Source organism: Plecotus auritus, assembly GCF_963455305.1.
Source record: "Plecotus auritus genome assembly, chromosome: 8".
NCBI classification, from domain to species: domain Eukaryota; kingdom Metazoa; phylum Chordata; class Mammalia; order Chiroptera; family Vespertilionidae; genus Plecotus; species Plecotus auritus.
The window spans coordinates 59,640,244-59,655,698 of NC_137782.1; the positions used below are offsets into that span (position 1 = coordinate 59,640,244).

Consider the following 15,455-nt stretch of genomic DNA (forward strand, 5'->3'; position numbering starts at 1 on the left):
TTACAACATCTAAATTTATAATAAACAGGAAAGCTGCTCAGAGTTCTTTTTCTATCAGGTGCTTCTGTTTCACCTAAGCCTTTTGGAAAGCAGCAGAATCTGACGTATAGAATACTCTCCCCTCTGAGCACCCACTTTTCCCACCAGGTGCTGTCTATCACAACTTCAAGGATCCCATAAGCCCTCCTTCAGGGCAGAGCCTCCACTACCAACAGCTCACTGTGCCCTGGCCAAGTCTCAGCAAGAACAAGAGATGCACCCACGTGGCTCACTGGCCTTGCTCTCCACTCTCCCTGTCACCCCTACACTTGCTTCAGCCTCTAATTTCAAAGGCAACTTTGCCTCTATGTGGTAGTGTGCTTATGCTCTGACTCAGTACTTGCCTTTTGCCTGAGCAGCTTGGAGAAGACTGTGTCTAGGTGAGCTGCATGAGGACAGGAACCTTACCTGTCTTAGTGTAGTAGTACACCTAGCAGAGCACCTGACACAATAGTAGATGCCCAGAAAATATTTGCTGAACCAAGGGATGAATCCTCTCAGGATAGTATCCAACACAAATGAAGCCTGAGAAATACTTGAGATGATGACTCACGCTAGCACGGTCTCTTCCTTGCTGAGGCGAGCGGTAAGGGCACTGAGGGCTTCTTGGGAAGCCAAGGGAAGGCCAAAGCCACTTAGGGCTGCAACGGCATGGTAGATCTGGGTAACAGACGAGTCTTCACTCACAGCTGCCAGAAGCAGATCTTTGGTCTCATTTGAAATAGAGATCTAAGAAAGGATTGGCAGATACAGAGTTTTAGAACAGTTGCTGACAATTAGTGGCACATATGCCAAAGATGGCACACAGAGCAACTGCCAAAGTCACACCACCCACCTGGCACATGATCATTCCCCTTCGACTACCCAGATGGCAGAATTAAATGTTTTTAAAACCTTTACACAACACTTGAAAAAATTCTGCACACTTGTCTACTTATATGGTTCTTCTATGTTCAGTAACATGGATTTCCAGATTGGTGTGGGGCATTCTTTCTTTACTTTGAACATTTTTAAATGTTAAAAGGAGACAGAAAGAAAAATCAAGGCTTCCCAGGAGAGAAGCAACTATAGGAAAAAGTTATTTAAAATTAACAAAAAGTGAAAACTCATGGGAGAAATAAACCACAGTCCCTTTAAAAATAAAAATCACAAGAGCCCAGCTGGTGTGGCTCAGTGGTTGAGCATCAATCTATGAACCAGGAGGTCATGGTTCAATTCCAGTCAAGGCACATGCCTGGGTGGCAGCTTCCATCCTCAGTGTGGGGTGTGGGCGTGTGGGAGGCAGCCAGCCAATGATTCTCTCTTATCATTGATGTTTCTATCTCTCTCCCTTTCCCTTCCTCTCCAAAATCAATAAAAATATATAAATAAAATCACAAAAATGGAATTCCAACCCTCACTAATGGATTTTTATTGTTTAAACTAGAGGCCCAGTGCACAAATTCGTGCACCGGTGGGCTCCCTCAGCCTGGCCTGCGCCCTCTCACAATCTGGGACCCCTTGGGGGATTTCGGATAGCCGGTTTTGGCCCAATCCCCACAGGCCCAATCCAGACAGGAGGGAGCCTAATCCTGTGCATTGAGCGTTTGTCCCCTGGTGGTCAGTGTGCATCAGAGTGGCCGGTCATCATTAAGTCACTTAGGCTTTTATATATATACTAGAGGCCCGGTGCACGAAATTCGTGCACTGGGGGGGGGGGGGGGGGGGGAGGGTGTCCCTCAGCCCAGCCTCCACCCTCTCCATTCAGGAACCCCTCAGGGGATGTCCAACTGCTGGTTTAAAGATGCAGTCGACAGCCCTCTCACAATCCAGGACTGCTGTCTCCTAACCGCTTGCCTGCCTGCCTGATTGCCACTATCCGCTTCTGCCTGCCAGCCTGATCACCCCCTAACCGCTACCCTGCCAGCCCAATCGCCCCCAACTGCCCTCCCCTGCCAGCCCGGTCGCCTCCAACTGCCCTCCCCTGCTGACCCGGTCACCCCCAACTGCCCTGCCCTGCCGGCCCAGTCGCCCCGAACTGCCCTCCCCTATCGGCCAGTTGCCCCCAACTGCCCTCCCCTGCCGGCCCAGTTGCCCCCAACTGCCCTCCCCTGCCGGCCTGGTTGCCCCAACTGCCCCCCCCCATGCCAGCCTGGTTACCCCATGCAGCCTGCTGTTCAGTGGTTTGGTCGTCCCTCACTAATCCCCCTGTTGGCCTGGTCGCTCATGCAGCTGTTCAGTTGTTTGGTGGTCCCTCATTAACCACCCTGCCGGCCTTGTCGCCCCACGCAGCCTGCTGTTCGGTTGTCCGTCCAGTTGTTTCAGTTGTGACGGCCCCTGGCTTTTTATATATTAGGATAGATTAGAGACCCGATGCACGAAATTTGTGCAAGAGTAGGCCTTCCTTTCCCCAGCTGCCGGCACTGGCATCCCTCTGGCACCTGGGACCCAGGCTTCCCTCTGGCTGCCGGCAGGAACCCGGGACCTGGGCTTCCCTCTGGCCCCAGCTTTGTCCAGAAGGACATCTGGAATGATGTCTAGAATGATGTCTGGTCTAATTAGTATATTATCCTTTTATTATTATAGAAGATATATATATATATATATATATATATATATATATATATATATATACACACACACACACACACACACACACACACACACACACATACATATACATACATATACACACACACACATATATATCTGACATGACCCTCCTTTAAAAATAAACTTTATGATTTAAGGTAAATAAAAATGTAGGAAGCTGGACTCACCTCACAACCTGAAAGGACCTGGCTGGCCTGGGCAGCGTAGAACAGGGAATCCACATTGCTGGGATCAAGGTTTGATTTAATGAAGGTGCATGCTTTCTAAAAAGGGGAAAAAGTCAGTAAGTGGTGATATACAAGTGTGTGGGAAAAGCATCCATGTTTTTTGGATGACAAAATTCTAAGCAATCTATGATGGCTTAAAGTATGAGTTACACAAGATTTCATTTTTTAAGTGCTTACTTTCCATAGAACACTGTATTACCCCAAATTGCTGACTTCAAAAAAGGACTGACAAACCTGAAGGAACTCTATTCCTTGTGAATCCTAGAAAGGACAGAAAGAAACCACTTCCATCGATCACCTTCTCTGGTTATGACCTATGCTGGGTGTTTATGATGCTCTTCCTTTTAATAAACATAAGGACCCTGTGGTAGGTGGTAGCATCCCCTTTAACAGAAAAAGAAACTGAGGCCTAGAATTGGTAAGTAATCTGATGAAGGCGACAGAGCTAGTAAGTGGCAGAGTAGATCCTTTGATTCCAACTATACTGGAGTCTCCACTTAGATGTCTACAAAGCTAAGTCAAGTTGAACGTATCTAAAATGAGCTTGAGAGAAGGATCCAAGATGGCGGCGTAGGTAAACACCTAAACTGCTGCCTCGCACAATAATTTCAAAACTACAACTAAAAGACACCCAGAACCACGGGAAAGCTAGCTGAGTGGAAGTTCTACAACTAGAAGGAAAGAGAAAAGAGCATTAAGACGTGCACAAGCGCTGAAAAGCTGAGGTACGGAGGCGCGCGAATCGGGCTGGCAGTGGGCGACTGGGAGTGCTGCTTTTTTCAACCCGAAAGGAGACAAGCTCCCGATTACTCCGAACTCCAGTTTCTGGGGAGATACAGGGGACCCAAACTCCTACGGGGAGAAGCTGGACTGTCTGCCATCGGGTCGGAAAGTGAGGGTGGTTTGCTTGCGGGGCTGAGCGCAGGAATAATTGTTTACTGCACTGGGGCGCAGAATGCGGGGAGGCGGTCAGAGACACAGAACCGGCTAACTGGCAGCCATCACTGTTTGCCACGCCCTAGCCTAGTGACGCCCTGAGACCCCGCCCTGCACAACCTACAAACCCACCCAAGCTCCAAGCAGCGGCTTTAGCATATGAATGGCCTGCCCTATCGCAGCTTAACATAGCAAACTTGCAGCCCGGGTCAGACAGCTCCAAAACCTCCAAACCCCAAGCAAAGAGGAGAAAAACTGTAGTTCTCGCTGTAGCGCCTGCTTGGTGGCCTCAGATAGTAGCTGACCTGCACCCCATTGAAGATCCAGAAGCCAGTGTACCTAGTGGTCAGTGTGAGACACCAGATTTCAACTCCACATCCATAAGTGACACATTCAAGAGGCAGACTCAGTGAGCACCAAAGCCCCACTGAAACAAGTCCTGCACCATAAGCGTGTCTCCAGCGCAGCAGTTCTTCCATTATAGACACAGCGGGTCCTCACAGCCAATTGGCCTGGAGGTCAATTCCCCCCAGTGTGCCAACAGCAATCAAGGCTTAACCACACCTAGACTTTGCACTCAGCCCACAAAGGGGTGCACCAAGAGCGTCCACCTCAGGTGATTGGGGAGGCTGAGCTACTGGCCCCATAGGTCACCTACCACACAAAGCCACTCCATCAACACAGGGAAGCAGCAAAATGCAGAGACAAAGAAACATGTCACGAATGAAAGAAATGGAGGAAAGCAAACTACTGGACGACATAGAGTTCAGAGCCACATTTATAAGGTTACTCAAGAATCTTCTAAAAACCGCCGAGAAACTTGATGAGACCTCCGAGGAGCTTAGTGAGACCTTCAAGGACCTTAATGAGAATGTCAAAAAAATGGAAAAGGACCAGTCAGAAATTGAGCATACACTGTCTGAAATAACGAATATACAGAAATTCAACTGTAGATCAAAGGACCCCAAGAATCAAACCAACGATCTGAAATATGAGGAAACAAAAAACACCCAACCAGAAAAACAAAAAGAAAAAAGAATCCAAAAATATGAAGATAGTGTAAGGAGCCTCTGGGACAACTTTAAGCGTACCAACATCCGAATTTTTGGGGTGCCAGAAGAGAGAGAGCAAAATACTGAAAACCTATTAGAAGAAATAATGACAGAAAACTTTCCCTACCTGGTGAAAGAAATAGACTTACAAGTCCAGGAAGCGCACAGAATCCCATACAAGAGGAATCCAAAGAGGACCACACAAAGACACATCATAATTAAAATGCCAAGGGCAAAAGACAAAGAGAGAATCTTGAAAGCAGCAAGAGAAAAACGGTTTGTTACCTATAAGGGAGCACCCATACGACTGTCAGCTGATTTCTCAACAGAAACTATGCAGGCCAAAAGGGAGTGGCAAGAAATATTCAAAGTGATGAACAGCAAGAACCTACAACCAAGATTACTCTACCCAGCAAAGCTATCATTCAGAGTTGAAGGTCAGATAAAGAGCTTCACAGACAAGAAAAAGCTAAAGGAGTTCATCACCACCAAACCAGTATTATATGAAATGCTGAAAGGTATTCTTTAAGAAGAGGAAGAAGAAGAAAAGGTAAAGATAAAAATTATGAACAACAAATACTTATCTATCAAGTGAATTTAAAAATCAAGTGAATAAAAAATCTGAAGAACAGAATGGACCGGTGAATATAATAGAATCAGGGACATAGAAAGGGAGTGGACTGACAATTCTCAGGGGGAAGTGGGTGTGAGGGGTGCGGGAAGAGATTGGACAAAAATCTTACACCTATGGATGAAGACAGTGGCGGGGGGTAAGGGCATGGGGTGGGGGGTGGGGTGGGGAATCAGGTGGAGGGGAGCTATGGGGGAAAAAAAAGAGGAACACCTGTAATAATCTGAACAATAAAGATTTAAAATAAAATAAAATGAGCTTGAAACCTTCTATTTCTTCACCTGGACTTTCCAGCTCATGTATGGGCATCACTATGCACCCAGTTACCTAAAGCAGAAACCTGAGACTCAGTCTTGGACTTTTCCCTTACCTCCCAGTCTATGGAGTCTATCTCCTCTTTGTTTCCCAAACCCAATCCCCACCCTCTGGTTCTATCATTGCCTTAATTTCAGGCTCTTGCCATTTCTCACCTAGATCGTTTCCTAACTGGTCTCAAGCCATGCAATCTACTCTGCAAGCTGCTTCTATGTGATCTTTACAAAATACAAATGTTACCATCTTACTTTGCTATTAAAACCCTTGTGTGGTTCCTTATGATTACCCTCAGAACAAGACAGAAAGTTTCTGATACAGCATAAAATGCGCTCATGACTGACCCTTACTCTCTATGCCAGCTTCATCACATCCCCACCTCCAACTCCAAAATCTTGCCCGCCAGCCTACTGCAGCTCCCCAGATATACTATGCTCTCACCATTTATGTTTTTGACCCTGCTAGTTCCCCTGCCAGGAGTACCTATCTCTTGTCCTTCTTGTCTGCCAAACCTGGTCTTATCTTCATCTCTGCTCAGGTGTCACCTCTTCCAGTGATTCCAGAAAGCCTTCCCTGACATTCATCCCAGAACAGACCAGTTGTCCTCCTCCCTAAGTGCTCCTCAGAGCTCTTACCATACTGTACCAACCTCCCCTAGTGACTGGTTACCTGAGATCAGAAACTTGATGAACCCCCATCACAGTGCCGGGCACAGAGCAGGCACATTTCTACATAGCAAACTCCAAAAAATATTATTTCATAGTTATATTGCTAAATACTTTGGTTAAGGTAACAAAATTCAGCTATTCAAAATTAAATATTAATAAAAAGTTAAAAGTAGGTGCACTGGGGAACAGGACAGGGAATAAGACAAGTGAGGCATGCAATGGATTATTGTTTTTCTTTAATAGCTGTTCTGCATTATCTGATATTTTACTGTGTGCATATGTTACTTCAACCAAAAAGCTTTTTAAAAAGATTTTATGAATAAGCTTTAAATAAAAGTCTCAAAACAAATGAGTTTCAACCAGAAGTTTGAAAGAAACCAAAGAGAGAAAGAAAAGAAAGAAAATATTCACACTGCACAAATCAGGGATCTGAAAGAGAAAATCTATTAGAGACCTTTTGGTAGAATTGTTGAGTAAGCTTAAGACTTGTGATTTGCTGCCACCTGGTGCTTAACAGTGGAATGACAGCACTGAAGCTCCAACAATGATTATGGTCACTGCTACCACTTTTCAAGCACCTAAAATGTGTCAAGCACTGTTCTAAGTGCTTTATGCGCGTATCTAATGTATAGGTCCTCTTATTATCTTAAGTTTAGAAAAAGAAAACTGAGTTCTTAATGGAAGATCTAGAATTCTAACTAACCCAGGCAGCCTGGCTCCAGAATTTGAACTATACAATTTCTACCTCTCAAGGGACCACTAAAAATGATTGTTCTGAAGTAAAACCAACATCATGCCTACTCTAATTCATTGCACAGACAAATCAAGGTAAACAGTTCCAGCAGTCAGTGGCTTCAAAACCCACGATGCTGACAGCATGGTTGTTTCAACTGTAGCAGAAGTGGAGAAGACCTTACAAAACACACTCTGAACTCAATAAGCCCAACCAGGGCAGCTTCACTCCTCTCCCACATTCTCTGTTCAACACAGCCCCCTTTCAGTCTCTCAAATATAACCTGCTCCCTACCTGCTCAGGTCCTTTGCACATGTTACACCCTCTGCCTGAATCCCTCCCTCTCATCCTCCAGTTAACTCCTACTTTCCGTTTAGAATTCAGATCAATCAACCATACCTTCCTTCATTTAACAAACAGCTACTGAGTGCCTACCACATATCAGGTACTATTCTAGGCAATGGAGATCCACAACAAACAAAATGAACAAAATTCCTAACCTCAAGAAGTTGTAATTTAGGGGGATATAGAATAAGATTTAAGTTCAGGATTTCTTTGGGAAAGGATTCCCTGACTATGTCAAAGTCCTCTATAGAAGTCCCCTATTTATAACACCAGTAATCTCACCTCATAAAACTTATCATTATTAACAAATATTCACGCATATATTTGATTACATGACTAATACCTATCTCCACTACTAGGGTATACATTCTAAGAGCAGAGGCTCTCTTTTGTTCAACACTGAATCCAGTGCCTACCACCAGGCCTAGTACATAGCAGAAACTCACAAACTGAACTGTTCAACAGCCAGCAGAGATGGCAATTTGCCCTGTACAAGGCTAGGCTTATAAGTACATTTTCTTGGCAGGCAGGGTGAGTGAGCCACTTCCACTGATGGGCTCCCAGGGTACTTTCCACACACTACATGTGTCTCTTTGTTCTCAGCACCTATCTCAGAGATTCACTGGTACCTGTCTCTCACTAGATAATGAGCTCTTTGTCTTCTTTGCACACAGCACAATGCCTGGCACATGCTGATGCTCCATAAATGATTATTACCTGAAAAATCCTGATTATCTGCTATCCCAGCAACCAACCTAATACCTGGCCCTCAACAAGCACTCAGTTCTTACTGAATTGAAAATAAATATACTTACCTTTATATGCACTCACCATGTGACAGACAGAGCTAAGCACTTTATACCTATTACCTCATTTAATCATCACAACAACCCTATAAGGTAGATACTATTCTTATCCCCAGTTTACAGAAAGGGAAAGTGCTGGTTGACTGACAGACAACCCGTGAACACTGTCTAATGTTTCCTGATTTCACTCATGTAAATACTACCATCACAATTTTGCCATAGTACGTATCCCATTTACTTAGTATTTTCATTAACATGAATATAAAACAATCCCCATTATTTTTAAGTCTTATAAAAAAAAGCTAATATATATAAAACCACCATTCTCATGTGCTTATGTTTATTATATATATGTGTATACACACACACACACACACACACATATATATATATATATATATATGGTAACTGACTATCAAAATAAAAAATGTTCACTCTTCATAACTCTCCATTCTTCAAGCTGGATTTGACCCCAAGGGCCACAATTTGTCAACCCCTCTAAAATCAACTCTCATTCCACACTCTGCTATTCATAGAGCTGCTTGTTATTCTTATATTCTTATTAAACCCCATTCCTCCCAGTTTTGCTGCTAAAATCTTGTGACATAATAACTAAAATCTCCTCTAAGTATCTGTGAGAGCAACAACTCAGTGTATCTAGCAAGGCTGAGTAAGTTTGTTCTACTCAGCTTATGGCAACAAGTAAGAGGACACATATCACTTTGTGGAAGTGGCAGTAATGGAGAGTTTCAACGAATGTATTTAGTGTGCACGTCTAATTAGGAAATTCAACAGCTCTGAAACATCCATACAACCCCCTTCCTTCTATTACTTACAATGTACACACATTGCATAATCACCACAGCACATTTCATAAGCGATTAGAAGAATGAAGTGCATAATTAGTTTTCTGAGTAAGAAGCACATTTAGAGAGCTTTCATTTCTATTAAGCTCAAGTTTACAATTCATTCATTCAACAAATATTTGTTGAACATCCTCTATTCATCAGGCATTAAGCAATGGAAATGACAGTTTGCAAAAAATAAAACGTCAATCAATGTACATTAACCACTACTCTATATAAAGTAATCTAATACTTTTACATACTTACCACATATCATCACCAAGATGGCTAACCTACATACATCAGCTGTGAGCTGAGTACTACTGTCCTTCTTACAGATGAGAAAACATTCTGAAAGGTTTGGTAAGCTGCACAGGTCACCTGATTGTACAGCTGTGAAGTTAAGATCTTAAAGCCAAGCAGCCTGACTTTATTCATTTATTTATTTACTAGAGGCCTGTTGCACGATATTCGTGCAAGAATAGGCCTTCCTTCCCCTGGCTTCACACCCAGCCGCTGGGAGCCAGCAAGTCCTAGCTTCTATCCGTGGCACTGCTCCTGTAGCTTCCTCCGCAGCCCCCCTTCCCCTCATAGCAGGCGTCACACCCCTCCCGGCTGCTCCGCGCCTGCGTATACAAATTAACCTCCATCTTTGTTGGGTTAATTTGCATACTCACTGATTGGCTGTGGGCATGGCGAAGTGATGGTTAATCTGCACGTTTCTCTTTTACTAGGTAAGATTTCTATTAATTGATTTTAGAGAGGATGGGGAAAGAGAGGAGAAGAGAGAGAGAGAGAAACATTGATTTGTTGTTTCACTTATTTATGCATTCACTGGTTGATTCTTGTATGTGCCCTGACCGGAGATTGAACTCCCAACCCTGGCATACTGGAAGGACACTAACCGACTGAGCTACCCAGCCAGGGTCAAAGAGCCTGACTTTAAAGTCTGGATTATAAACACAAAGCCACAGCTGGCCTAATCACACAATTACCCCCAAATCACATTGCACTGCCACTGTTTGGATGGCTTCAATCTAAATCTTCAGCCCTGACAGACATATCCTCAATCTCATAACATTAGCAAAGAACACACTCAGGGGTATGTGTTCAATCTAAATCCATGTGGAATGAATTCCAAATCATGAGACGAATACAAAGGTGCTGCTCTGGTAAAGTGAGAGCACTTCACTCCATGATCCCCCTAGACCAGCCGTGGGCAAACTACGTCCCGCGGGCCGGATACGGCCCGTTTGGCTGTTCTATCCGGCCCACGGAGCCGAAAGAGCAGAGGGTTCTCTTGCTCTCCCCTCCGCTCCTTCACCAGCAGCAGTGTTAACATGGCAACATCGGGAAACACGGCCGCAGCTCCTTCTTCTGAGTGGGCGGATTTATATCCGCCCATTCAGTAGAAGGAACAACCTCTCAATCTTCCAGAGGCTCCTTGTAATGCCCGCGGACACGTCCCCCAACATCACCCTGGGAATGCGTAGACACATTATCGTAGTGATGTAGGGAGACACGCCCCTGGAGAGCACAGTATCAGAGCATTAGCTAAAAAGGAGACCAACAACACTGTTCCCACTGAAGTTGATGTTTTAAAGACCAAAAACCTTTCAACCCAGTCTACATTGCCATCTACATCTACGTCCCGGGCATAATTTGGAAGTTGCACTAAAGAAAATGTTTAATTTACTGTTTACACATTTTGTTCTTTTCTATTTGTTTTAGTTTTAAATTATTTTATTATATTTAAGTTTAATTTGAAAGGCTTTTGTACCTTTCGTTAGGCAATTTTATTTTGCCTTTGCCATCTTCAATATAAGGTATGTTATTGTGCTATGATTCTTCCATTTTTTGAAGTTTCAGATTATAATAATTAGTGTTTACATTCTTCTTGTTAAAATGTTTGAAATGAATAAAACTATTGAAATAAAAAAAAAAAAAGACCGTACCCTTTTATGTAATGATGTTTACTTTGAATTTATATTAGTTCACACAAACACTCCATCCATGCTTTTGTTCCGGCCCTCCGGTCCAGTTTAAGAACCCATTGTGGCCCTCGAGTCAAAAAGTTTGCCCACCCCTGCCCTAGACTGAATCCTATGGTGCTACAGAAGTTAGAAAATCACCAGCAGAAATTTCATCCAGCATTGAAATCTGCCAATATTTAACATTAACCTAATATTCCCATTTCATCTCCTGTACCTTACAATGTAAAATCTCTACTAGTCAAGATTACGCCACTACTTTCCCAATTTGTTCTCTCTCTCCCCTAGGCATAATATGATTTCACTTTATCTTTACAATGATCCAGTGAAGAAGTCATTATAACTCCCATTTTATAGAAAGGTGGCACCAGAATTAAAACTTGGGCTGACTCTGATGCTTGTGTACTTGCTTTTGAGCTAAACTAATTTTATTAAGAGGTACATTCACCTATAAAGTTTATAAGAGTGTGATCATGAGGAAAAATCTGTTTCCTTAATACAGTCATGCAGAGGAAGCAAACATTGGGAAAGAACAAGAGATAGCTGGCAGGAAGCAATCTGCATATGCATAAATCCCACACAGCAGGGTTTAGCAAATTTTCTGTAAGGAGCCAAAGTAAATATTTTAGGCTTTTGGGAGTCAGACAAGTCTCTTTAGTAACTACTTACTCAACCATACTAAAAGCCTGGCCAGTTGGCTCAGTGGTTGAGCTTTGACCTATGAACCAGGTCACGGTTTAATTCCTGGTCAGGGCACGTGTCTGTGTTACAGGCTTGATCCGTGGTAGGGGGCACGCAGGAGGCAGATGATGGATGTTTCTCTCTCATAGATGTTTCTGTCTCCCTCTCTCTAAAATCAACAAAAACATTTTTTTTTTTTTTTTAAAGAGAGAGAAAGAGAAGCAAATACTCAAGGGAAGGCAGCCTAAACATTAAAAAGATAAAACAAAACAAAAAAAATGCTCCAAGCTGGACTTGATCTTGGAGGCCACAATTTGTCAACCCCTTTGCCATATGGTATTCAGATGATGGCTGGCAGACATTGGACAATTAATTTACTTAACCTTTCTGAGCTTCTATTTCCTCCTCTATTACAGTATAATATTTCTAACTATACAGAATTAAGACAATTAATTCAAGATAACATCCAGTGTACCTGGCATATAACAAAACATTTAATAAATAATAGCAATGACTTATTCTAGTCTGGGGCAGGAAATATAAAAGCTTAGGACATCAGAAACTCTCAACGACTACTGGATCACATTAAAAAAAAAAAAAAAAAAAAAAAAAAAAGCCAGCTGCCCTGACCGGTTTGGCTCAGTGGATAGAGCGTCGGCCTGCGGACTCAAGGGTCCCAGGTTCGATTCTGGTCAAGGGCATGTACCTTGGTTGCGGGCACATCCCCAGTAGGGGCTGTGCAGGAGGCAGCTGATTGATGTTTCTCTCTCATCGATGTTTCTAACTCTCTATCCCTCTTCCTTCCTCTCTGTAAAAAATCAATAAAATATATATTAAAAAAAAAAAAAAAAAAAAAAGCCAGCTGGCGTGGCTCAGTGGTTGAACCAGGAGGTCACAGTTCAATTCCTGGTCAGGGCACATGCCCGAGTTGCAGGCTCAGTCCCGTGTGGGGCAGGTAGGAGGTGGTGGATCAATGATTCTCTCTCATCATTGATGTTTCTCTCTCTCCTCCCTTCCTCTCTGAAATCAATAAAAATATATTTAAAAACAAACAACAACAAAAATAAACACATGCACACACAGACATTTTGGCCCACTAGCAAAAATGGGATATTTTGAGCATCAAAAAGAATTAACAACTGCAATGGGTTGAAAGACATCAACATACACAAGAGTTGCTGTTCTTTTAACTTCCACTAGACTGTAAGCTCTCTGAAGGCAGTGACTATGTGCCAAGGGCCTAGCACAGGTGTTCAGTAAACTGCTCCATAAATAAGTTCATACTAAAGTGGGCTAACTTGTCAATCAAGTGGATCAGGATGCTCACCACTCTCCTCAGAAAAAAAAACCCATTACTTTTTTTTTTAATCTTTATTGTTGAAAGTATTATTGATGTCCCTCTTTTCCCCCTCATTGACCCCGTCCACCAGGCACCCACCAGGATCAAAGGAGCTCAGGAGTTACCATTCACTACAATGCATTCCTTATGTTAAGGAATGAACATACCTCAACATAATAAGGGCCATATATGACAAACGCACAGCCAACATCATATTCAATGGGCAAAAACTACAAGCATTTCCCTTAAGATGGGGAACATGACAGGATGTCTGCTTTCTTCACTCTTATTCAACAGAGTACTGGAAGTCTTAGCCACAGCAATAAGACAAGAAGAAGAAATAAAAGGCATCTAAACTGGAAAGGAAGAAGTAAAACTGTCATTATTTGAAGACTAGTGGCCCCGGTGCACAAATTCGTGCACACGAAAATTAATTAGAAGAAATATTTTAATATTGCTATTCACCCTTTCTCTGTAATAGAAGTGTCAGAGATGAAAGAAAATTAGTAACATGTATATGAAAATAATATATAAATTGATTAATAAACAATAACATGATATAACAACAAAGACATGATATAAAAAGAACAAAAACATGATATAAAAACATTGATAAAAACAATGACTGATAAATTGATTAAACTTATTACTTATTGATTAAACTAATACTGAGACCAGTATCAGACGGGGACAAACCAATTCTTAGAATCAGAACAACCTCTCCTCCGCAGATCCTGTTAATACTTCAGCTTCGATTATGTTAGGTCGCAATCTTTTGATAATAAATCTAGTACCATTACAAAGACCCCATTTACTATTAAGATTCCTCAGCAGCATGATGATTGCACCTACTTTCAATTCTAAGTTTGACATGGCATTTATGAAGGAGTAATACTTTTAAGAAATTAGATGGGAAAATTTTTCTTTTCAGCATCATCCATTGAATCTAGTATTATTGTTGATTACACTGTCATCTCTGAGTCATAATGCAATATCTGTACCCCAGTCTTTTCACCATGTGGGAAACAAATAGGATACGTCATTGCATCTAATGTAGGAAACAGGATACTGATTTGTTTCATTTTAGTGGCATTCTGACTATTGGGATCTGGTTTGCAATGAATAAGCAAGTCCCTTTCAAAAGGAGGTCCTCTATCTTCGTTTCTGAATATGACGGCAACTTCAGTTACATGGGGATAATTATATCTACCCGGATCACTGTTATGATCATATTTAATTGCCATTATTTCTTCCGTGCAACGCTGCCGCTTTCTTTTAGCTTCAGAATGTCAACAAAAACAACCAAATTCACGATCGACAATGACAGATCAAAACACACGCATGTGATTGGCGCCACTGAGAGCTTTATATGTATAGTGCATGCACAACTCAACTTAGCCTTTTTAAAAAATATATATATTTTTTTTTCTTTATTGATTTCAGAGAGGAAGAGAGGAGAGATAAAAACATCAATGATGAGAGAGAATCATTGATGGGCTGCCTCCTGCACATCCCCACTGGGGACTGAGCCACAACCCAGGCATGTGCCCTTGGCCAGAATCAAACCTGGGACCCTTCAGTCCGCAGACTGACGCTCTATCCACCGAGCCAAGCTGGCTAGGGCAACTTAGCCTTTTATAGATATAGAACAAACTTGCTTAATTAGACCTGCTTTCTGATGTAGCTAAACTTTTTCCAGCCCAGTGAAGTACCCCAACTTTTCTTTCAGGTAATTGTCAGCAACACAGCAATAAATATCAACACGTAACAGATTATTATTATAGATCATGCAGGGAGAACAAAGTGTAAAATATTTAACTGCAGCAGTGTTCGACTATATTCTGCGCAGTGAGAAAACCTGAAGTCATTTTCATGGTACACCATTTCTTACTTCCTTTCAGTCAGGTCAAGTTTATAAGCTTTCCAAATCTCTGTTTTCCAGCTAATGAAAAGAAAATTGGATTCCACCGCGTCTCCTATCTATCTACTCCAGGACTTCTGTGAAGATCAAATGAGATGAGGCATGGGAAAACGCTTCACAGACATTTGGTTACAATGTAAAGTGTTTCCACCTAAGGCTAGTCCCCTAGGGAGAGAAAGCCAGGTATTGCTACTTGACGTCATTACCCGGATAGTCAGACACTTAGCATATTAGCCTTTTATATAGATAGATGACATGATTCTGTATATAAGAGAACCATAAAGATTCCACACAAAAATATTAGAACTGATAAATGAATTCAGTAAAGTATCAGGAT

At 42.3% G+C, this 15,455-nt stretch overlaps 1 protein-coding gene across 2 annotated transcripts in view; it reads right to left on the reverse strand.

Moving 5' to 3' along the window:
* The window catches only part of RPN2 (ribophorin II), a 61,431-nt gene that overhangs the window by 39,476 nt on the left and 6,500 nt on the right, over positions 1-15,455 (reverse strand). For both annotated transcript variants that reach the window (XM_080685804.1, XM_080685803.1), the window contains exons 3-4: positions 2,799-2,894; positions 593-768 (exon numbers count right to left, since the gene is read on the reverse strand). In XM_080685804.1, the coding sequence (XP_080541930.1) occupies positions 593-768; positions 2,799-2,894 (272 nt within the window). The remainder of the gene's footprint in view (positions 1-592; positions 769-2,798; positions 2,895-15,455) is intronic.